This window comes from Notolepis coatsorum (genome assembly GCF_963971535.1).
Source record: "Notolepis coatsorum genome assembly, chromosome: 9".
In the NCBI taxonomy this organism is placed as follows: Eukaryota; Metazoa; Chordata; class Actinopteri; order Aulopiformes; family Paralepididae; genus Notolepis; species Notolepis coatsorum.
The window spans coordinates 117,810,366-117,836,083 of NC_140173.1; the positions used below are offsets into that span (position 1 = coordinate 117,810,366).

The 25,718-nt window shown below is 44.7% G+C and overlaps 1 protein-coding gene across 2 annotated transcripts; it reads left to right on the forward strand.

Moving 5' to 3' along the window:
* Positions 1 to 15,320: 15,320 nt before the first annotated feature.
* rps24 (ribosomal protein S24) lies at positions 15,321 to 24,027 on the forward strand (the record flags this gene model as incomplete). Of its 2 annotated transcripts, XM_084321633.1 has the most annotated exons (5): positions 15,321 to 15,353; positions 16,161 to 16,226; positions 16,311 to 16,520; positions 20,536 to 20,649; positions 23,797 to 24,027. In XM_084321633.1, exons 1-5 carry the CDS (start codon positions 15,351 to 15,353, stop codon positions 23,797 to 23,799), a joined length of 396 nt encoding a protein of 131 aa, XP_084177759.1. In that variant the 5' UTR covers positions 15,321 to 15,350. The 2 variants fall into 2 exon arrangements, with proteins under 2 accessions (XP_084177759.1, XP_084177758.1); XM_084321632.1 differs by lacking the exon at positions 23,797 to 24,027 and having other exon boundaries at positions 20,536 to 20,658.
* Between the last annotated feature and the right edge of the window lie 1,691 nt (positions 24,028 to 25,718).

Genomic DNA, 25,718 nt, shown 5'->3' on the forward strand with positions numbered 1-25,718 from the left:
CACAAGTAACGTTTACGAACCGACAGGGGAGTAACAGGACAGGAATTGTGGGGAAATAGAACGGGGTTATTGTTCTTGTCTTGGGGCTGCGGCAGCGAGAGCGAGCAAGTGGTCCTCCTCGGGGACAGGGAACTTCCAGGCAGGACGGCGCACAGGAACAGTGGTCCTGGGGCACAGGAGAAACGGGTTAGGGCAAGGTAATACAAAGGTAGATTCCAGCAGAGCTTTAGGTAGAGACGTCGTACCTGGGTAGTGGTATTTAATACCACGACGACTTCTGGTCAGCGTCGCGGAGTAGAAGTAGGCACCTCGTCAACAGGGGATAGGATGCAGCTGTGAGGAGTGAGGTGCCTGACAGCGTGTGAATCAGGGGGATGAAGTGCAGCTGGGCTAGGTGACGTGAAGTGAAGTGATGCCGGTCGTATAAGGGTGAATGGAGGGGTGAATGGAGAAAGAGAGGATGAGGAGGAGTGCGTGGAGGATGGAGAGGGGGATGAAGAGGAGTGTGTGGAGAACATGAGGGGAAAAGGAGGGGGAGTGAAGTATGCCTGTGCTGTGATTATAACAAAGACCACTGATTACCTGGTTTGATTCTCAAGCATCTGTATCCTGGAGACCATTAGAGGAGAACATAGTGGCACCACATAGACTGCAGGATATAGTATACACCAACCAGTGGAGGTTTCTCTATGACAACACGTGAAACACAAATTCACTCATAATTCATAATTATTATTAATTTACATATATATATATATATATATATATATATATATATATATATATATATATATATATATATATATATATATATATATATTTTTTTTTTATTATTATTATTATTTCTTTTATTGGAAATGTTTTCATCTGTAAAAAAAAATTGACAGCTCTGAGCAGGCCTGCACTGCAGTAATGACTGCAGTAAATATTCGTGCAGATGGCTGCACAGGTTGACCCAGGATTAAATAAATAATAGCCAATCAAAATAGGCTATTAACGTCATCTAAGCACGGTCTGTGCATTTAAACTCTTGCCATTGAATGGGGGATTGAATGATTGACAGCCTTGCAATCCAATACACGGAGGTTGAATGATTGACAGCCTTGAAAATCCAATCAGAGATTGCTGCGTTGCACAGTCAAAACAGTCCAGCTGCAGGTCCGTAGGTTAGGTTTAGCTGGGGCCAATCTCAAGTTTCTCAAGTTTTTTTTTTTTTTACCTTTATTTTACCAGGTAGTCACTTGAGATCAAATATCTCTTTTTCGAGCAAAGTACAGAAGTACAGAATACTTTTATACAAAATGTAACAGAAAGAAGCATTTTGTATAAAAGTATTCTGTACTTCTGTATGACAACTAATAAAGAAACTTGAGAAACTTGAGATTGGCCCCAGCTAAACCTAACCTACGGAACTGCAGCTGGACTGTTTTGACTGTGCGCAAGGCAGCATTGAAAGAGCAAGATATTAGTTTTGTAAGCTGTATACGGTACAGCTGTAACAACTCAGTAGGCTAAATTAAACTTAGACTTAGTTTGGAGGAAGGATATACCAAACTTGGAAGTAGATTTTGATTAGGATGAAGTCTGGGCAAACGTTCGGCTGTCGTCACGCAACCCGGATCATCAACAGATTAATCTTAATTTTATTCATAGGACTTACTTAACTCCTAGACGTTTGCACCTAATGGGGCTTAAACAATCGATGCTCCTTGTGTTTAAACAGTGATATTGGTACATTTATGCATATGTATTGGGAATGCCCTCCTGTTAAGATATTCTGGGAAGAAGTAACCACTCAATTATCAGAATTTTTATTTCTGACCATACCTGTACTGCCTTCTGTATTGTTGTTGAATGATGTTTCTCAGTTATCAACCTCTGTACATGTAAAGAGACTAATTTTGTCCGGTCTCATGGCTGCCAAAAAGCTGATAGCATCACGCTGGATTCAACCGGATAAAATGTGCCGGAAGGTATGGGTTCTTACCTATCTCGATGTGATTTATCTAGAGATATCTACCGCACGAATTTTAGGTGTTAATGAAGCCAGCATAGTAATCTGGTTAGATGTGGTGGAGAAGATAAAGGATAGCATATGAACTTGTAATCCCTGGCGTTAAACAGAATAATGGATGGATAGTCCAAGAGGGGGTCCTGAGGGGGGGGGTGGGGGGGAAGGGAAGGAGAAGGAAAGAGTGAAGAGCAAGCAAGAGCATATGTATTGTATTGTATTGTATTCATTATGTGTATATCTTTTAATCTACATTTATTTTGATTTAAGTACTGGACAGTCATTATTGTTATTATTATGTCGGTCATAGTCCTGTGATTTATTGTGGATTTCTACTGTTAATGTATTGTGTGTCTAGTTTTATGTTAAAAAAGGGAAAATAAAAAACATTTGTTCAAAAATAAAATAAAAATTGGCACAAGTGTAAATTGGCACAAGTGTAAATTATACATTCGTCACTCAGTTTTAACATAAATGCACTTAGCTCAACTCGTTCGCCAGCTTGCTGTGGAGCCTATGGTCACAAGTTCAAATCACTCTTAGTTCAATTTTTTTTTACGTTTAATTAATTTATCATCTCTCTATATTAACGTAACTAGCTATTCATATCAATCGAAATAACGTTCATCTCTGTGAGCCTTCAGAGCTGCTCTTATTTGTAAATAGAAGAAAAGGGAGTTTTTCATTGTTCAAGAGTGGATATATGTTGCAGAACATGCCTGTTAATTACCTTTTAAATATCTGTTATGTGGTTAGGGTATGTATGTTTTTTTAAATAAATGCCCAGTCTTGTGCTTTGTCACCACCTGTCAATCTGTTCTGTAATTGGTCCATGATGGAAATAAATTGATGATTTTTACAGCCTAATCTAAAACAGATTTTTTACACATTGGTTCAAACGCGATCACGGAAGGTGACAACCCTAACATGTCATGTTGTGTCACAACAGAATGAGTAGGTGAGTGTTAGGCCTACAGAAAGTGTAATCTATTGATTGACTTGCGCTACCTAGTCAATTCGGTAGAAGAGTCTGGTGGGCGAGATTATGCCTGACCAGCCTGTGATCTAAATATTACCTATGGCTTGATGGAATCACGTCAATATAGAGAGATGAAAACAATACAATACGTTATTTCAATTGATATGAATAGCTAGTTACGTTAATATAGAGAGATGAACGTTATTTCAATTGATATGAATAGCTAGTTACGTTAATATAGAGAGATGATAAATTAATTAAACGTAAAAAAAAAAAAAAATTAACTGCGAGTGATTCAAACTTGTGACCATAGGCTCCACAGCAAGCTGGCAAACAAGTTGAGCTAAGTGCGTCGATGTTAAAACTAAGTGACGAATGCATAATTTACACTTGTGCCAATTGCGTGCGTTTGTCTAAGTATTATTATTCTAAGTGTTACAAAGGGTCAGATTAAACCGAATATATATATTTATTACTTGAGATATATTGTATAGTATTTGTATATTGTCTGATATCCCTTGTATATTCTTTGTACATATACACGGAATATCCCTTTACCTAGTACAGGCCAGACCATAATATTCGTTCTCCTATTGGACAGCGATCCCCTAGGCGCCACGGCCATACCCCCAATGTCTAGTTCAAAGTCACCGCTAAGACATGTCTCAACATGCCCAGATTTGCGCAGTAATACGAGACAGAAATAAGGCTGGTACTAGATTATTCACCTTACGTATAAATACGTTGCAGGTGGATACAGCAGTTAGTTACCGTAACAAGTTGAAGCCTTCACCACGATACAACGTGCTGTGAAGTGGGCCCGTTTTGCCCCGAAATAGAGCCTTGAGACCGCGTGCGAATTGATAGCTGAAGTGTCAGAGTTTAACGCTGTATCGTCGAGTTCGACCTATTCTATTATTAAGTAATAGTCTATTATGTATAGTGTATCGTGCGGCTACCGTTCTACAGTGACCAGCATTACCAACGTTTCATCGTACCAAGCTAGTGTGCTTATCCAGGCTGGGCGGCCTAACCTTGTGCCGCCATCCGAGGAGCCCTAGACGAGAACCGTGTGGATATGTACACTGGATAACCTACACCGACGACTACAGAGCCCTTTTCGGCTGGATTATATTGCTTTGGTCCTGTGGCTGCTGGAGCAGAGAATCGTCTACCCCCACTACCGTGTGGGATTTACCCTGTGAGGAGCACCGTCGAGCCCGCCTCTAGGACTCTGAGGCTGGCTAGCTTTCATCCATGCTGCAGTGCATACCGGAGAATAGCTGTTGCTTTGTCTACGGATCAAGGGATTATTGCACCGTCTCCTGTACCTGGAGTCTCCTTATTCCTCGTTGATCCAGACTTTTGCTACCGACAAATCCTCTCCCCTGCTGGCTTACAACCGGAGGGAACCCCCCTAGTATCTCCAGCTGACCTACGAGTGTACCTTATATAATTCTTATGCTACAGGTGGTATTAATTATCCCCTTCGTAATATGCTCATGGACTTACGCTCTTGACCTATTCATGCACATTCTTCGCCTTACAAGCGCAACTCTCATTCTTAATAAATGTAAGATAATCTTGGTGCTCTTCTAATAAATATTATAAACAGTACTTTCTTGTTAAGCCGTGTTATTGTGTGGGTGTTCATCTCATATACATGTGTACTGTATGGCCAGTAGTAATGTACATAACTCAGTAGTGGTTTAATGATACCATACTTATTCAATACAGTCAGGGAATTGTACCCCTCAGTTACAATTGGTCCTTCGAGCCGGAGGGTAATTAGCGTAATATTAATATAATATTAATATTGACATGGCCAACGATGAACACTCCACAAACGGTTCTCCTAAGCTAGATCGCCCGCAGCGCAGACGGCAGCCACCTCCTTACCTAGAGGACTACGCTGCCAGTCTACTACCTAGCTTTATACAGACGTTAAATGCGGAAAAAGCGGATAGTAAAAGTATGTCAAACCCTACCGACCAGGCGACCCTGCCAGTAGAGACCCTAGTGGGTTCTAACGTAACTGACCAAGCTCACGGGGGGGACCAGGAGGGACATGACATGACTTTACCCCCCGACAACGTCAACGGGATAGTCCCCGGAGAGCTCCAGGATAAAGAAAGCGCTCCAGGGACGGAACCCGACCCACCACCAGAAGAGACGCGCACCCAGGAGATGGACCTCCTCGGAGCGCGACAGGAGAACGGATCTCCAACGAGCACTGCCAGAAGCCGATCACCTCCATCAGTGTCTTCCCCCAGCAAGGCGGACAAGATGCTGGCGCAGGCATTTATCGCCACCCTGGCAGCCTCCACTGAACGCGATCGACTCCAAGCACAGACGCTTAGCGAGCGCGAACATTCTTCCATGGAACAAGAGCGCCTCTGCGCGCAACACCAAAGTGAGCGCGAACACTCTACCATGGAAAGAGACCGCCTGCAGGCTCAACAACTGAGTGAGCGCGAACAATCTGCAGACCAAAGAGAACGCTTCCACGCGCAACTCCAAGCGCAAGCCCTTAGTGAACGCGAACACTCTGCGACCCAGCGAGAGCGCTTCCAGGCGCAGCAAAGGAGTGAAGACGACCGCATACGCCTGGAGACCAGACGCCTCCAGACGGAAGAGAATATTGAAAGGGACCGCGCCGAAGCCCAGCGCGCCGCCGCCGATGCACAGCACGAAGCCGCCAATGCACAGCGCGACGCAGCCCAAGCCCAGCGCGAAGCAGAGCGCGACCTCGCTCACATCAAGCGCGAAGCCGAGCGCGACCGACTACAAGCGCAGATAATGGAGCAACTGATTGCCAGGGCGACTCCCCCTCCCTCCGCACGGAGCTCCAGGGCCTCGTCAAGACAAGGGTCTAGGGCACCCTCCCCTACCCGATCAAGCGACCCGGAGCCCGGCCAACAGAAAGAGCCTATACACGTCTCCGAACCCCCTCCCCGACCGGTCTATGCGAGACCTAGCAACAGGGAAGAACCGGCCTACGCTGCCGAGAGACTAAATAGACGATTACAGGATCTAGAAGACCTAGCAGAGGAAGAAGAAGAGGAAGAGGAGGAAAGTCAAGCCCACCAGCAGCATCGTACTCCACAGGACCAGGAGGTCCAGTACAGCCCAGACTTTACCCCCGAGGCCCTGCGTTACAGACCCCCGACTCAACTCAAGGGTGAGAACGTCTCCTTCACTATCGCAGCAAGCGGGCAGCCAGAGAGACGGTATAGGATCACTAACGCTTTCACCAGCCAAGACATAGGCCTGTCGCGGTACACCTACCCCATCGCCAAGCTGATGGACAAATACGTGCACCTGCGTCAACTACCTATACCGCTCATAGACGGCGCCACCCCGACCCTGCTCATAGCATCCGACCACGCACACCTCATCGTCCCAATGGACCGGGTCCACACTGGGCCCAGAGGCTGTCCAGCAGCAGTCGAGACCCGCCTAGGATGGACACTACAAGGCCCCCTCTCCAGGTCTCCCAACCGAACAGCAGCCACTCGCTGCCTCCACTCCAGAGTGACAGAAGAAGACACCGCCCTCTTACAGCACGTCGAGAGGCTATGGACACTAGAGACAATGCCCTTTAAGAACGAAAAGAAACACATTCGTTCCAAGGAAGACATTTATGCCATAGCCCTCCTCGAGCAGGGGACAAAGAGAGTCAAAGTCAGCGGAGTGATGAGATACGCAACTCCACTCCTGAGGCGAGAGGGTATGCCTACCTTCCACGCCCCAAAAGAAGCGACGGAGCGGTATCTATTGAACACAGAGCGGCGCCTAGCCAGAGACCCCGCTCAAGCTACTGTGTACCGCGCTGAGATTGACAAGCTAATCACAGCGGGACACATAAAGAGAATTGACATTAAAGAGGCCGATCAGACGACCGAATCATGGTACGTGCCGCACCACAAGGTCCACCACAACGGCAAGGATCGTATTGTGTTTAACTGCAGCTACCAGATCGGATCACAAAATCTGAATAAAGAGCTCTTGCCCGGCCCAACACTCGGCCCCTCTCTACTAGGCGTGTTGCTACGTTTCCGCCAGAACAAGGTGGCCATCAGCGGCGACATCAAAGGGATGTTCCTGCAGGTGCGACTAGTGGAAGAGGACAAGCCCCTGCTGCGGTTCTTATGGAGAGAGAGGATCGGGGATGAGCAACCATCCATCTATCAATGGGAAGTCCTCCCCTTCGGAACCACATGCAGCCCATGCTGTGCTACGTTCGCACTGCAAAAACACGTCGCAGAGGACCCAGCAGCTGATGAAGAGGTCCGACAAAGTGTAGGAAATAGTTTCTACGTGGACAACTGTCTGCAAAGCGTCTCGACGCCAGAAGAAGCCGAGGCCCTCCTACTCAAGCTCCGCGCCTCCCTGATCAAAGGCGGCTTTGATCTCCGGCAGTGGGCCAGCAGCGACCCTCAAGTATTGCGCAGCCTCTCCCCAGAGGACAAGGCAGCAAGCAGCGAGACCTGGATGGCGACCATCCCAGGTGAAGCCCAAGAAATGACATTAGGACTAGTCTGGCGCTTCAAAACAGACTCGCTCCATTATAGACACACACCCCTGACCAAGGAGCAGGGAAGGTCGATTTCACTACCGACCACAAGACGGAGTGTATACAGAACACTCGCCAGACAATATGACCCGTTGGGATGTATTCTACCTTACACCACCAGGGTAAAGATGATTGTACGAGCGCTATGGGACAAGGACCAGGGCTGGGACGACCCCATACCCGACCACCTTGCTTCCACATGGAGAGAGTGGGAGACAGAACTCAGCTCGCTCCCAGGTGTCAACATACGCCGCAGCTACTTCCCACCCACAGTGAGGCCGGAGACGTGTCAGATGGACCTGCACGTCTTCAGCGACGCCTCCGAAGTAGCCTACGGTTCGGTGGCCTACTTGCGGGCCTGAGAGGAGGGAGGAGAAATACATACTGCCTTCATCCTGGCTCGCTCAAGAATAGCCCCCCGCAAGCAACAATCTATCCCGCGTCTAGAGCTCTGCGCAGCCCTAGTAGGAGCGCAACTCGCCACGTTAATCCAACGTGAACTCACCATCCCGGTGCAAAGAACAATCCTGTGGTCAGACTCCATGACCGTACTCACATGGATCCAGTCCGATTCGTGTAGATACAAGGTCTTCGTGGGAGTCAGAATCACAGAGATCCAAGATTTAACAGAAGCAGCATGCTGGAGGTATGTGGACACAAAGCAGAACCCAGCCGACGTCATCACACGGGGAATGTTCCTGGATGACCTCACACGTCACAATCTCTATAGTGACGGTCCCGAGTTCCTCAAGCTCCCGGAAGAAGAGTGGCCTACACCCACCCCACGGGAGGCTAGTAAAGAGGAGGCAGAGATGAAGAAATCTATGTTCTGTGGGTTGACACACACACTAGTCCCCACAGATCCCAACATAGACGACTGCCCTACCCTTGAGAGTGCGCAGTTAAAGACATTCCTGTGGCACCACCCTGAGGTTCCCTCCACTACCGACATTAATGCAGCTAACTACGAAGAAGCAGAACTCCTTCTGCTACAGCGAGCCCAAAGAGACTCGTTCCCCGACGAGCTAGACTGTCTGCAGGGATCAAAGCCAGTCCCGTCAGACAGCAGACTGCTCCACTTGGCCCCTGAGAGCGACGCCCATAATCTCATCAGAGTGGGTGGTCGTCTGAGGAGGGCCCCAGACTTAACGGATGACGTCAAGTTCCCGATAGTCTTAAACAGCCGACACAAGGTCACAGAGCTCATCATAAAGAAATACGACGAGGACGTGCACCACGCCGGGGCAGAGAGAGTCTTCGCTGAGATCAGACGTCGCTATTGGATACTGCAAGGAAGAGAAGCAGTACGACGCTTCCAGCGGACCTGTCTAGACTGTCGCAAGTGGCGAGCACAGCCCAGTATACCCCGGATGGCTGACCTACCCCCCTGTCGCCTCCGACTCGGCGACAAGCCCTTTCACTCCACCGGTATGGACTGTTTTGGCCCGCTGTATGTGAAGAAAGGAAGAGGGACGGAGAAGCGGTGGGGTATTGTATTCAAATGCATGACCACCCGAGCGATACACATAGAACTCCTTCCAACCATGAGTACGGACTCATTCCTTATGGCCTTCCGGAGATTCACATCGCGGAAAGGAAAACGTCTATATTATTGTCTGATCACGGGACAAACTTCAAAGGCGGAGAAAGAGAGCTGAGAGAGAGCTTCCAAGCTATGGGCCCAGAACTTAAGACCCACCTCGCTCCCTCTCAGATTGATTTCCAGTTTAACCCCCCGAATGCACCTCAATTCGGGGGAACTTGGGAACGAGAAGTACGTTCAATAAAGACAGCCCTGTACGCCGTGCTTGGGGCCCAGACCGTGGCGGAAGAAGTCCTCACGACAGTCCTCACGGAGATCGAGGGAGTATTGAACTCAAAGCCCCTCGATTACATCTCAAGTGATGTAGCAGATGTCGACCCAGTCACCCCCAACACTCTCTTGATGGGGCGGCTGGACCCCGCGCTCCCACAGACAGTGTACAGACCTGAAGAAGCGAACGGCTGAAGAATGTGGAGGTACAGTCAAGTATTGGCTGACAAGTTTTGGAACAGTTTCCTCCTCCACTATCTACCGTCTCTACAGACCCGCCAGAAATGGGTAAAAGAAAGAGACAATTTGACGGAGGGCACAGTCGTCATGATTATCGACCAGTCACTACCCCGAGCTATGTGGCCGGCCGGCCGCGTAAGCAAAGTGATCACTGGTGCCGACGGAAAGGTCAGAGCGGCAGAAGTGCTCGTCCAGGGGCGGACATACACCCGACCCGTGGCGAGGCTGATAGAATTGCCAAGGCTCCCCGACTCTCTTAATGACGACCATGACCCCCTGACTTTGTGAATTGCCCTACTCCTCACAACGGACATTGAGTAGTGGACAGTGCGGTTAATCTGTCTCTGTTTATCTAATTAGGTGCGGACTAATTAGGAGGCGGCTGTTACAAAGGGTCAGATTAAACCGAATATATATATATTTATTACTTGAGATATATTGTATAGTATTTGTATATCGTCTGATATCCCTTGTATATTCTTTGTACATATACACGGAATATCCCTTTACCTAGTACAGGCCAGACCATAATATTCGTTCTCCTATTGGACAGCGATCCCCTAGGCGCCACGGCCATACCCCCAATGTCTAGTTCAAAGTCACCGCTAAGACATGTCTCAACATGCCCAGATTTGCGCAGTAATACGAGACAGAAATAAGGCTGGTACTAGATTATTCACCTTACGTATAAATACGTTGCAGGTGGATACAGCAGTTAGTTACCGTAACAAGTTGAAGCCTTCACCACGATACAACGTGCTGTGAAGTGGGCCCGTTTTGCCCCGAAATAGAGCCTTGAGACCGCGTGCGAATTGATAGCTGAAGTGTCAGAGTTTAACGCTGTATCGTCGAGTTTGACCTATTCTATTATTAAGTAATAGTCTATTATGTATAGTGTATCGTGCGGCTACCGTTCTACAGTGACCAGCATTACCAACGTTTCATCGTACCGAGCTAGTGTGCTTATCCAGGCTGGGCGGCCTAACCTTGTGCCGCCATCCGAGGAGCCCTAGACGAGAACCGTGTGGATATGTACACTGGATAACCTACACCGACGACTACAGAGCCCTTTTCGGCTGGATTATATTGCTTTGGTCCTGTGGCTGCTGGAGCAGAGAATCGTCTACCCCCACTACCGTGTGGGATTTACCCTGTGAGGAGCACCGTCGAGCCCGCCTCTAGGACTCTGAGGCTGGCTAGCTTTCATCCATGCTGCAGTGCATACCGGAGAATAGCTGTTGCTTTGTCTACGGATCAAGGGATTATTGCACCGTCTCCTGTACCTGGAGTCTCCTTATTCCTCGTTGATCCAGACTTTTGCTACCGACAAATCCTCTCCCCTGCTGGCTTACAACCGGAGGGAACCCCCCTAGTATCTCCAGCTGACCTACGAGTGTACCTTATATAATTCTTATGCTACAGGTGGTATTAATTATCCCCTTCGTAATATGCTCATGGACTTACGCTCTTGACCTATTCATGCACATTCTTCGCCTTACAAGCGCAACTCTCATTCTTAATAAATGTAAGATAATCTTGGTGCTCTTCTAATAAATATTATAAACAGTACTTTCTTGTTAAGCCGTGTTATTGTGTGGGTGTTCATCTCATATACATTCATTCATTCAATCTTTATTTATACTCGATAATACACTGAGTAATTAAACTCATTTACAGTGCCGTCGAGATGTTACATACACAAGTGTCACAGTGTGTTCATAAATATAAAGACATCAGACAATCAGAATAATTGAGAGCACATTTTAAAATACATTAAAAAATAAAAATAAAAAAAAACATCTTTTAAAAAGAATAAAATAGCTCAAAATTAAAACAGAGGTAATAATTTAAAAACAATTACATATTGTGGTGACCTGATTGGTCATTAAGGTTCTAAACCGACCCATAGACACTAGAGTGTCTAGTTTCAGTGTTTCCTGCAGGGTATTCCATGATGTAGGGGCAAAAAAGCCAAAAGCAGATCTACCAAGTTCAGTACAAACTCTAGGCACTCTAAGTGTAAGCCAAAAACTGGATCGTGTACGACAGGGTCCAGTGGTCCATTCCAATAAAGAACTAATATAATTTGGACAATCTCTAATTATGGCTTTATAGATAAAAAGATTGCAATGCAACTTACGTCTCTCTGCCAGAGAGGCCCACCCGACCTTATTATATAGGATACAATGGTGAGTACCATAACTATCACCGGTGATAAATCTAATGGCTGAATGATAAACAGAGTCTAAGGGCTTAAGAGTGGAAGCCGCTGCATGTCTATAAATCACATCTCCGTAATCCAAAACAGATAGGAATACTGCTTCAACAACTCTCTTTCTACTAATCATAGGGAAGTTGGCTCTATTTCTATACAAAAAGCCAATCTTTTTCCGTAATTTACTGGCGAGAACGCCCACATGATATTTAAATGTAAGTCCTTCATCAATCCAAATACCAAGGTATTTGTATTCTGAAACTCTCTCGATATAAGAACTGTTCAGAGTCGATATATGCAAGTCACACGACAGTGCAAGTCACATGTGTACTGTATGGCCAGTAGTAATGTACATAACTCAGTAGTGGTTTAATGATACCATACTTATTCAATACAGTCAGGGAATTGTACCCCTCAGTTACACTAAGTATTATTATTATTATTATTATTATTATTATTATTATTATTATTATTATTATTATTATTATTATTATTATTATTATTATTATTATTATTATTATTATCTACCGGCGTGGCGGCAAAACCTGCATTATTAAACCTGCATGTGTGTGAGCGTATGGGCGTGTGGGGGCAAAATGAGCGTGTGGGGGCAAAAACAAAATGCGCATGCGCGCGTTACCGGCGTAGGGGCGAAACGAGCGTAAATCGCTGGCCAATCAGAGCAACGCGGAAGGGAAGGTTTGTTGCCAAAAGGATACAGGCTACCCAACCCCTCCACCTACCCAACCTCCCCCAATGTACAGTTTTTACGTCAAATGCATATACTCTCTTTTCTGGACTCTTTTTGTATCACAAACAGTACTGTATTTGCAAATCTGGTATGTCATAAATGTATAGATGTAGCAGTACTGTCTATCTGTATGTCATGTATGTGTAGCAGGGTGGATTATCCCTGCTTTATGGGAGTGGATGTACACGGCCACCTGGTAGCGAGAACGCAGCAGAGCTGGGTCCAGCTGAGTCCCTGACTGTAGGCCAGGAATGTTGGAGTGGAGGTCGAGCAGCAGGAGTGGATGGGGCCTAGGATTAACTGACCTAGGGATGGTACGCTGGTCCTTCTTGCCCTCCAGGGCGATCAGCAGTAGCTCCCCACACACCCACACTTTCCCCAATACTTCCTGGGCCCTCCCACACCCGATGGCAGTAAAGATGGATGATATATTCGCTCCCCAAAGCAGTACCCTTCCTTAATGATGAGTGGAGACCTTTCACAATGAACTATAGGCAGGGGGTGGGGAAAGGGTTCAACTGTAATGAGCATTACCGGGAAAGGAAAGGGTTAGACAGAATGCACATTAACAGACACACACACAGTGCTCCCATTCAGTTATCTTTACTGAAGTCTGATGCAAGTTACAATTGATTACACAATGATTAACGTTATTTCCGCCCTGGGCACCTAGTGCTCTCGCTCCATATGTCAGACTAAAGTGCTTCCCACACTGGGCTAGACACAGTAATAACACCTTCCCTTTAAGGGTCTATATACTGTTCCACTTCTCCGTAGGTGGGGAGAGAGGGGAGGAGAAGGGAGAAGGATAAAGGGGCTACTGAATGGGAATTTTATAAAAGAACACACGTTATTATCACACTCAAACCAAATGACAGTGGGCCCACGTTACAAATAAAAGTCCTATATATAGCCGGCTTTTCCCCAAAATAATAAATGGTCGGGCGCCCCTAAACACTGTTATCAGTGTCAGTTCAAAGCACTGTTTTCTCTTCGCCCTTAGAGAGCCCGCACCGCCCAGTGGCGAATGTCTACCGATAAAACTTCAGCACTCGGAGCGCTTGCTGTACTTATCCAAATGGCGGGCCCGCTCCCACCACCAACCGTCCGTGTGGTGAGATGGCCGTCCAGAGGTCCCGTGATAGCAGGCAGCCGGGCTGGGTAGACGTTGGGCAGGTGACTGCTGGGGCAACGGCTCAGAGGGGCTGGAGGAGCGTGCAGTGTAGTGACGTCCGCTGCTGGGCTGAAGGGGTGGGGCGACACGCGGGCTAAACTGTGGTGCTAGCCTAACTGAAGCTAAGCTGTGGGTTGTCGTGAACCCCCTGTCATGACGCCTATACTTCAGCTAAAACGCAATGTGGGCAATATCTACCACGCTCTTCGGCAGTCGCTCGTCTGCTGCTTCGCTCTCAATGTCTCTTCCGCATTAACTAAAAGCTAAGCTATCGCATACTCATTACTAACCCGCTTTGTAACAGGGTTTATATCTTGCATGCTCGAGGTCCGGAGCTCCAGCTCCGTGCGTCCTCTTCCCTCTGTGGAAAACGATGAAGAGGAAGTGCCTCCGTCGGCACTGCGCCCTGAGCCCATCCTTCTTCACCTGTATCTCCCTGCCCAACGTCGTCACCAGCTCCCCCTGGCGGCACCTGTATCCTGTCCCACTATGAAGTGTCAATGTTAGGATAGGGAGGATCAAGAGAGGTAGCAAGTTAAGTGTCAATGTTAGGATAGGGAGGATCAAGAGCGGTCAGTCGGTTACACAACTTCCTCGCGAACACAGGGAATGCAAGGAATTAGCGTTAGACACATTGAATTATTGTTAGACATATTCAGGTGTCTACATATGTCATATATGTCCTGATGAATTGAAAATGGGGGATCCTGATGTAAACAAGACGAAAGTCTTTCTCTGGTCTGCATCCCCTTAACAATTGTGTGTATTGAGCTGTACTGTATTGTACCCATTCTGCAATCTGTTAATAAAGTTTTCAATCAATCAATCAGTTGACGCATATGATGTCTTTCTTTGGTAATTTTAGTACAGCAATTAGGCGCTGAACAGCTGACCATTTGCTGCCCATAGGTGGCTATTGTAAACAACACCCAGGCAAAAAGGAAAAAAAGAGACCCAGGTAAGAATCGATTATCACTCACATGATGTATAATGTAAAGTCGCATTACATATTATATCTATGAACAAACATGTGTAGTATCGCCCTCTTGTGTTCAAAGCGTGCAACTTCATACTGAATATATATTTTTCATTATGGATAATGATGTAAATTAATTCAAATAAAATACTTGTCGTTGTCTCATTTGAACAACCATCCAATGGCCTGCTCTCAGCCTTTGTGGCAAATTTCATCCACCAAAGCCTTGTAGTTTGGTTAGTTCTATATATCTCTGCCTGGATGATGAACGGTTTGGGGTCCGTTTTACAGTTGAGTCGCATAGGCAAACGTCAACCATTTATCACACACATGCATAATCCTACCGCCTGATGGAGATACAAACCTAGTAGTGGTTAAAGGTTAGTGAACGAGCCTTGTAAATTCCTACAATGAGGCACTGGTCAGTGATTAGATTAGGTATTCTATATTTGCAGGGACACAATTTCCAAACAAACATTTACCCCGTTTTCTCTGATTTAATTTAATTTACATCAGGCAATCCAAAGGTCCCCACTATATTCTGTGCAGGCATTTCATTGGGCGCCCGCTGGTCCTTCCTTCTTTTCTACATCCCTGAGTGAGGCTGACGCCAAGATGGTGAGTCTTGTGGCATAAATTGTTGACAAAATCCCTCTTTTATCAAGACCATCCGTTTATCAACATACATCTTACACGTCCCGAGCATTCTTTTAAGCCACCTTTGTATATACATCCCAATATTAACATGGTAAGAATGACTTGAACTACTTAAGAGCACCGTTGATAATCAGTGGGCCTAACGCTAGCGCTACTCGGAAGTTCCTGATGGGCAGCCATCAACGAAGTCGTATTTCAGCGTGTATTTATATGCAGTGCAGCCAAGATTTCAATATTCTCAATTACGTACACGTTAGCTATAAGAATAGTCTTGCCACTGACCAGCAGTCTTTAACGTAACGCTTTCTCGTTGTTTGAGAGACAAGTTAGCATTTGAGCTAGCCCCCTATGAGTTGAAGTCTCTTATCGATAGCATGCATGGCAGTGGTAACGTTATGTAGGTGGTAGCAACTTAAACTGTAAAGCAATGCGTCCAGCAGTTATTAGCACTTCGGCTCCCATTGATCGATTTGGTTGCGGCTGTTTGAGGATGGCGACTTTTGAGCTGCTCATGTATCTTTGCTAGGTAGCTAAGCTAACTATCTGTGTGAATTTGAGTTTCTTACCAAATATGCTGATATGGTAGAGATGTTTGCTAGAGATGAAGTCTCTGAAAAGCTGAACATGATTGAGTAGTGGGCAAACCTTCTAACTGCATGCATGACCGGTTTTAGCTAAAGCTCCATACAAGCAGGATGACCAGATAGATACAGATCATTTGTGTTGATGCATCTAAAACGTCTGTTGACAAATCTACTCTCTTCTCAGAATGACACAGTGACAGTCAGGACCCGGAAGTTCATGACGAACAGGCTGCTTCAGAGGAAGCAAATGGTAAGTAACCCAAATGTCCCTCAATGTTTTTCATGCTGCTTTTCCTCAGTCTGGTTGCTCACTCACTACCCACCTTTTCTTCAGGTCGTTGATGTCTTGCATCCGGGCAAGGCCACAGTCCCAAAGACTGAGATCAGGGAGAAGCTAGCTAAAATGTACAAGACTACCCCAGATGTAGTCTTCGTCTTTGGCTTCAGGACCCAGTTCGGTGGCGGCAAGACGACGGGCTTCGCTATGGTCTACGACTCCCTAGATTACGCCAAGAAGAACGAACCCAAGCACAGACTGGCCAGGGTGAGTACTCTGAACCGAATAAAAGATGGCTGTATGTGTACGGACCTGGAACATGATTATTGCACAGGCTAGAGCTACGTTTTGAAATTGCATTTTAGGGCTGTCAAAATTGGCCTAAAATGTCATTTGACTATTCATTCTAATAAAAAACATAGGTTTGAACCATTCGAATATCTATTGCACATTATGTAAACAAAATAAATGACCTTAGGATCAACATACCTACCCCCCCCCCCCCCCCCCCCCGCCCTCTCTCTCTCAGTGCGTGAGGAGTAATTGATGATTCGGAGGGCAACGCGCCTCTGAGGTGTGATAAACATTAAAAGGATATATTTTCATTGCCATTAATAAAAGGGAAATAGTAATTAAACCATTGGGGACCTGCATGACTTTTCTGTCTCTATTCATTATTCAATATATTATCTACAAGTTTTACCCAGAGGGATGATGTACAATAAAGTGCTAACGGCAAAAAAATGTAAAAGTAGGCTACTTACATTCTTGGCTAGCGTTAGTAAAATGGCATTGGCATAAGTATTTCCAAACTAGGCTTTTAGACTGCTCAGAGTGCAAATCACTGTCTTCGTGACTGAGTTGGGTTCTGAATTCTCTGATCACGCCATGCCGTTATTGTTACTACTGGCACATTATTCAGCTCCGTTAAGTTAAAAGAGCCGTCTCCTGTCCCTCATGCAGCGTGTTCAGGCCCACATGAGAAGTTGAGAGGAAGACGGCCAGGGGCTGTTTTTTTTTCTTCTCACAATTGAATATACATTTTCGCAATCTAATGTGTTGTTGTTTTACGATTAGAATATTCGTAGAGCCCTATTACATTGTCACTCTTGAGATCTATAAAAAATGTTACCTTACCTGAGGGAAGCAAGCAACTGTTGTGATTGGATGATCAAGAAAAGAGGATGGGGCTTGAGATGGCTCCATTGTGACTGCTTTGATGGTTACTGGACTACTTTAAATTATAGCGTTATTTAGCAGCTGTGCGGCATCACACAAGGTGTTGTGGGTATCCATAGGCTATGTGCACCTCTTGAAAATCTCAACCACACTTGTATGCAAACGATGCATAGAGATGAGTGGTTGCCACCAGCAGAAAGGAGGCAATCTGAATGCAGAGGTGAGAAAAGCCTACTACACGTTTTGATGTGTTGTCATCAGTGTTAACGAAGTGGATTGTGCACAGGTCTAAACCGAGCAAACATACAGTACTTCTATATGGGGTTTTTGCAAAGAATTTAAATTCTAAAGACTACTGTAAATGTGACCACCTTAAATTTGGTCGTAGATGCATTACTTATACTATGTCAACATGTGGGGCTGTATTTTGGTAAATAACTTGCAATTAAAACGGAGACAGTTGGTGTCCTTTCTGCTCAGTGGAGTAAGTGACAGGCCGATTTATAGATGCATTAAACGACCACTTCAGGACCAGTGTGCACGTCAGGGTTTCCGTTAGAAAAAATTGTTGCCGGTCTCCGTGACCTGCAAGATTTCAATCTACCGGACAAATGAGATTAATTCCGGTCATAGTTTATTGAGCTTTAAAACAATTGATAGGCAGGCTATATAAAGAATGTCATCCTCAAGGCATGTAGATTTATAATATTATTACTTAAAACTAGGCTACTTTTGCGTATAGTCATTAATATATTCCAAATAAAATAAGTCCCTCGATACTCCGTGCTGCTGCTGACTTGAAATAAAATAGACCGCGTATGTGGGCAGTCGGTCCGACACTAAACAGCAGTCTGTTATAATCACATTTTTATGAGCTAACGAATTCCGTTATATTGGACATTTGTATTAATTATATCAAGCGAAGAACTGAGAAAGCAGAGAGACGGCAACATTATCGTGGTTTGCGTGACGACTCTCCACCTCGCAGCGACTTATTTGCAAAGAGTATGGCGCTGCAGAGCAGCTGATTCAGTGTTATTGGCTCTTTTCTGGGAACCGCACAGCAGCGCCCCCCACCCAACATTGGCTGAAAATGGCTGAATTGGAGTACTGCTGGAATACTGCATTGTGCTGATAGTGCTCTGGCTCTGCAGCTTCACAAAAGTTCGCACACCCAGCACTAAGCTCTCGCTGACGACGTCGTTGTCATTATTAGAAGCAACGAGGAAACGAATGTAATGATCGTTTCGTTCATCGCATAGGCTATTTAATTTTAGCCTATTTTAATACAATTCAAATAATCAAATTGTGCTTAGACTCAGGGAATTATTTTCACCGGACATTAAGACCGGAGAGAGTAAATATGTCGGACTTCAACAGATTTTGCCGGTCAAATACCGGTAATTACCGGCTAACGGAAACGCTGGTGCACGTCCATCATTGGGGCAGAACGAGCAGACAATATTGTCAGCCAAATGAATCGGACTATCTATCCACTTCCTAACAGGTGAAAATGTCACTCTGTTATGCTCATTTTGGAAAAATAACATCCAGCCATTTGGGTCAGATGACTTGCCAGTGGAGGTGCCACGGTTTCTCCATAGAGCCCAGTTATGCTTGTAAATGCAATAGCTCAAAGAACAACTCGCGCCAGATGCACAGGACACATAAGCGCTGCAAAGTGTCAATTCTCAAGTTAGCAGGAGCCTGGCTGTTCACACCAGAAGCAATTTCTCTGCCAGTCAATCTGGTATAATCGCATGTAGAGGCGCTCGTGGAGAAAATACAGCAGGCACCGAAACTATCGCTAAAGACTGAGGGGTACAGTCGGTTAACATGGGCACCGAAACTCTGTATTTGATACAATTTGGACATTCCCACAAATCAAAAGTCTTGTATCAAGGATTTACACCCTAATCTCTCCCGTAGCACAGATACCTCTTGATAAAATCAAAATAGTTTGGGGAAAAGGAATTGGGTGATGTTATAGATGAGGTTGTATGGGATGGAGTATTGGCCAGAGTAAATGACAGTACGTCTTGTTCCAGGCTCAATCTGATGTAATTTTAAGGTCCATCGCATCTATTTGACTAATTCTAAACTCTCCAAAATATATCCCAATATTACAGATTCTTGTAATAGATGTCATATGTCCCCAGCAAATGTTTTGGTCTTGTCCTCGCCTACACAGCTTTTGGACAGCTATTTTCAAACACCTCACAAGAGGCCTTCGACATGGAGTTGACTCCCAGTGCCGAAATAGCCATCTTTGGAGTTTTACCAGGCCCGGGTCATCAAAGGGTTAGGAGAAGAACAATAGATAGCATTGCCTTTGCATCATTATTAGCACGCAGAAGGATTTTGCTAGTGTGGAAGTCACCATCAGCCCCAAAGCATCCCTATGGCTCAAAGACATCATGTTTTTAAAATTGGAGAAAATTAAATGCAACCTAAGGGGGTCTAGTGAAAAGTTTGAAATAGTTTGGGGCCCTTTTTATCGATTACATTAAGACACTATAGGACAAATGAGGAGGAAGGATGAGTGAGATATGTGTTTCAGTTTTTGATGCGTGTTTGTAGGATTAGGTAGGAGGGGGGTGGGGGTGAAAATTAAAATGTGCCTTCAATGTGTATTGTTGTATTTCATTGTACCTTGATGACTAATAAATACATACAAAATAAAAAACATGGGCACCGAAAAGAAACCGACTGCTCTTCCCGGCGCTTTGGTATCCTATGTGTTCCCGACATTAGTCATGTGTATTGCTGATTGGCTCAATCACAGCACATTTACAAACCGGTCATTCCTATTGACAAACGGATCTACAATTGCTTTACTAGGAGATGCTGTAGTCAGAACAAACTTGATCTCTACAGTAGTTGCATGGGGGGGTGGGGGAGTAATGTTTTGTGCAATATTAGATGGTGTAAACACCCAATGTAAAAACCCAACAGACTATAACGGATAAAGTAAACGCTTGAGTAAAGATGGAATTTTAGGAGCTTAAAATTCCAGATTGATTCAATCTATCCAGAGTTTAGAGACAGTTCTGTGAATACATTTAGCTCTTGTTGGTCTGACGTAATTCTCTGTTCCCTCTAGCACGGTCTGTATGAGAAAAAGAAGTCCTCCAGGAAACAGCGCAAGGAACGCAAGAACAGAATGAAGAAAGTACGAGGAACCAAGAAAGCCAGTGTGGGTGCTGCTGGCAAAAAGGTAACATGATTGATTGGTTACTTTATTCATCCCTCCTGCTGAGAGGGAACACGCCAGTTGCTGACCAGCTCCCCCCTGCCTCCTCTCTGTTGTGTGCACCGATACTGGCTCAATACTACAGCATATGGAAGCTACTGGCCCTTGTGGTTTTAATTTCCTAGTAGTCCCTGCCAGTGCTCATAACAGTAGAGGAGATGAGGGGAGTCCACAAGTTCAACCTGTATCGGTTGCATTCTCACAGATTTATTAATCATTGCTCACTTTTGTAGCTTATTTCAGTCTTGCTTTTACGTTATTTGTCTTCTGCTGTTTTTAATTTCCTATGTCATCTTTCTTCTTATCAATTGTTTCTTCCGGAACTGTAGAAGGTAAATGTTGTTTCTAATTAGACTAACTAGCTGTGTGCAGATTACAGGCGTGATGGTCCTAGCTAACTCCCTATGTCCCTTTCTCTAATCTCACCATTTGACAACAAAAAGCTGGTGCTTTTTCCTCTGTGGGATGTATCATCCACATCACAGAATTTATCACCACCAGGGCGGCTAAGTGGCGCAGTGGGCAAGGCGCTCGCCACTAACGCAGGATATGCTGGGTTCGAGCCCAGCTCTCTGCGTTGCTACCAGCTTGGCTGGTCGTTCATACTAACACAATTGGCAGTGTTAGGGGTGGGAAAGCTGGTGGGTGGGGATTGGACGTTGTGGACAGCGACTCCTACAGGTGCGCCTGTACAGCAGAATCAGGAAGTGACGGGGGCAGCGTGAGCCTCCCATGCGTTACTCCTCGCCACTGAGAGGTCGGGCTGTTCAGGTGAAAAGATGCGACAGCTGCCTCCTCATGTACCGGAGGGAACGCGTGATGCAAGGCTTGGTCCTCACTGCAGCCGACCAGTGGGAGGCATGGTCTAGCAACGTTCGAGACTGGGGAGGGGAGAATTGGCGAGGTGAAATTGGGATGGGAGAAAATAGAAAATGAGGAGAAAAGGTGGATTAAAAAAAAATATTTATCACCACCAGTTTCTATACATAACCCTACAGTTTTGAGCTTGATACGAGCACTAATAGTTTTAAATTCCCATTGAAAGCTAATGGCACTAGCATCTGTATTCTCCACTTGCACAACGTGAAGTAGGCATTTCTGGTAGGTCTTCCGGGTTGAGAATGGTTCTTCCGGTCCCATCAAAATACATTGTTTTTAGCAACTTTTCTCCTGTTATTTAAACAACTTTGTCGTCACAGAGAGGTAATGAAACGTTTGTATTATTATATTATAGAATGTATTTAATAAGCAAACGTTTGTCAGCAGGGTTTTTGGGCTGTATTTCATGTAAAAACGTTTACTGTTAGTTTACTTGCTCACGCTAATTAAGGCTAATGCTGGCTAACGGAAGCTAGCGCAAGAAACGACGCCGCAAAGTAGTGTTTATAGTGCATTTCTTGCCACCTTATAGCATTTGGACATTTGTATGACAGTCTATAATGCTCCCGTGAGGTTTTTCCGCATGTTTTGGTAATGATTTTCACTATAAAAACATATTTCTAAAAGACAGGTAGTTGATAAACGGGCCGGATTAGCTTTGAGCTAACTATCTTTGTCGATGCATAATTGATGTATTCATTCCATTCTAAACGTAACGTTAGATTACAAAACATTACCAGTCTATATAACGTTGAGGAACAAATTATAAAGTGTGTTTTGGTGAACATTGGACTGCAAAGCAGAAAATGCATTGCAGTTACAGACCGTAGCTAAATAGTTAGCTGCACTTCTTTCTCAAACCGAATTAATCACGCTAGTTTCCAGAGCTGATGTGATAGCCCAAAAACCCTGCTGACAAACGCTTGCTTATTAAATACATTCTATAATATAATCATACAAACGTTTCATTACCTCTCTGTGACGACAAAGTTGTTTAACAGGAGAAAAGTTGCTAAAAACAATATTTGGATGGGACCGGAAGAACCATTCTCAACCCGGAAGACCTACCGGAAATGCCTACTTCACGTTGTGCAAGTGGAGAATATAGTCTCAAGTCTCCTAGAAACAATCTCTGAAATACTTATGGGAAATATCCTGTATAATCTAGTTGGGTTATCTATGTGAGGCATTCAGTAGGGTGGGTCACCGAGAACCGGTTCTAATAGGAACCGGTTCCTAACTTCCGGTTCTGTAAGTCAAATTAAACTGTAATAGTATGAAAAAAAAATTAAAGACAAAAAAAATAAAAACATCTCCTGCGAAATAAGCTGTGACCTGTTTTGACCTGCACCTCAAAGAATCTGAATTGAGAATAGTTTAGAACAGGAATCTGAACCGGAATCGTTCAAATCCAAACGATGCCCAACCCTAGCATTCAGAGCATTTCTAGCTGTTCTTTCATTTTCAACGACGTTAACATTTACTTTCTTCCATCTTTTTGCCTTTGATTTCGCTCCCCATGGATTTCTTTTGCAGAAATGAGGTGTCAGTTTCAGGTATCAAAAGCAGAACGTGCAGCATGGTGTGCCCATTGTGTTGCACATCAAATCCCTTATGCCAGTTGACCCTTGACCTATGCATGTCTCCCTATTTATCCCTAGGCCTTAGTTTCCCTACAGCATTTTCCCTCTTGTCAACATTCAAACACTGATAACATTTACCTGTACAACATACCTCTCCTTCCTTAACAAGTCTGGAACCCACCCTGGCCAGCTTTATTTAGAGACATGAATGCAAAGACCTCCTCTCAATTTAAATACATGCCATTTAGGCATAACTACTCTTGCCTCAGATGGGGCTCGTCACTTTTGGTCAACATCTTCTCCCTGTTTTGTTAACGGAAGAACTAATGTCCACTAACGCGTAGCCTTTCACCCTCTGAAATGATAACCCATTTCTGACACCGCTGTCGAGGCTTTTTCCCTCCAAGTACAGCGGCTGTCGTTAACGCACATGTTTATTTAATTTCTTAACGAGTGAAGTATTGAAACGTTGATACTAGAGATACATGTGGTGTTTGATTGATTCCTTGTAGATCGTTTATTAGACCCGTGGCCCTCTTACTTCCCCATAGTGTGAATAGTAAAGTACCCATAGTCGGTGTATAGTGAGTTTGTATAGTGAGTTTTGTGTTACTCTTGTCCTAACGTTGCCCTTTTTGTCTCCTTACAGTGAGCCCAGAATATCGGAAGGTCTTCGTGCTCAAAATGTTCTTGTATATTGTCATCCAATAAAAAACGTTTGGAAAAAAATTGGAAAAGGATCTCTCTTCCCATTTCATTCACAAGTACTACATTTAGCAATATTTAGTTAGTTTTATTAGGGGTGCAGCGATTCAATTAATTTAATTCAGATTCTGAAGGAAACAATTTTACTCTTAAAAAAATAAACAATTTTACCATGGTTTTGTCCAATCAATTTCCATACTTAAAAAGAAAAAGGGAAAAAAGAGAGGCAAATCCAGAAGTGTACAAATGTGACAATCTGATTCAGCCAGCAAGAAATCAATAATTACACCAAGTTATTAGTTCAAACGGCATTGGTTGTTAATTAAGTAACATTAATCAAATGTGTCAGATTGATGCAATTGTACGTAACATGTCTGTGTTGATGCCCTTTTTATGAAAGTCGTCATGTTATTGTACAGTATATGAAACCGTTTGACACAATTTTGGTACATTCTGCATCGCTGGTGCTTGTGTCATCCCTCAACATGAAATAAATCCAGCATCTTTCTATGTTGCATGGTTTCCACAGTGGCTTATGTCTAGTCTGACAAATGTACAATTAAAATTAGTTATAGGGATTTCCTCTTTATCCCCATCTAAGCACATGACGGGCAAGGGTGACATCCAGTGGCTTTGCAGTTACATTACTATAAGCTCCACACCAGGTTCCCTCGGTTATAGAATTAGAAAAATGATGTTTTCCAGGACTGTAGGAGTCGTGAAGAATGATGCACATCTAAGGAATTGGATATTTCCTCTGGTTACCGGTAAATGCCAAACCAGTCTGCCTGGCGGTGGGGTTGTCAGGTCAGTGCTCCGCCACATTGTATTTGCAAGTCATAAACCAAATGTTTACACTCTATAAGCAGACAGCCTGTGTGATTCCCCGTTTCAAAAAATGGCACTACCAACACTGGCCCCAAGTGATGGTTTTAACTTGCTAACACGATCTGGGACTTTCAAATGAGCTCTTCTTAAGCCAAAACTAACATAGGAACACAGGCGCTGACAAATATTGGTCACGGAAAATATTGTGTCAGTAGCGACGGAAAACACATGGAGTAGGCGTTGTGTGTATTAGAGCTTTGATCTGGCCTAAAAAACTAGGCCTGACTCGGGCTGAACCTACGCGGGTTCATGTAGGGTCGGGCAGAGATTCAAAGCTCTAGTATGGAGCACATCCAAGCCGGCCCAGGCTAATTCAGTCCCGGCCGGCTCATTCCATCCCAGCCGTTTTGGGCCCATTTGGGTTCGGGCAGATAATCAAAGCTCTAGTATTGGTGTATTGTGATATTTCATATTAGATGCATGCCAAGTATCAAGATATGTTTTATTTTTCTTGTCCAGGTCTTTTGGAAACCTCTTCCTCACATCATGGATATCCTCTTCCAGTAACCTCACATCTTACTAGGGATGCCGCGATACCACCTTTTCACTGCCGAATACCAAGTCCTGAACTTTCAATAACTGCCATTACCAAGCACCGATCTGATCCATCGCATATTATAGACTCATCAGTTTGGAGCCATTAGACAAAAATGTATTAGATGTAATATAATACATGAGGGATCTCTAACATGCTATTATTTGTCAAGAAATGCAGCAAATCACCTCACTTAGCTTTGATCTCTAGCTTGTTATACATTGGTTGGTGGTATTGTATTTTTAGTATTGGGGAAATTCTCTTGGGCATGATGTAGGAACCTTTTTCTTGTTGCATCACTTCTCCAAGCACTGTCCTGTCAGAATAGCGTTTTTCCTGGTGTAGGCATTCATGTACTGATATAATGTACTTTCTTGTGGGGGCAAAATAGGGCTGTAGTAATCCAGGTGTCCACATGAGGGCTCCCTTTCTTCATAGAATAG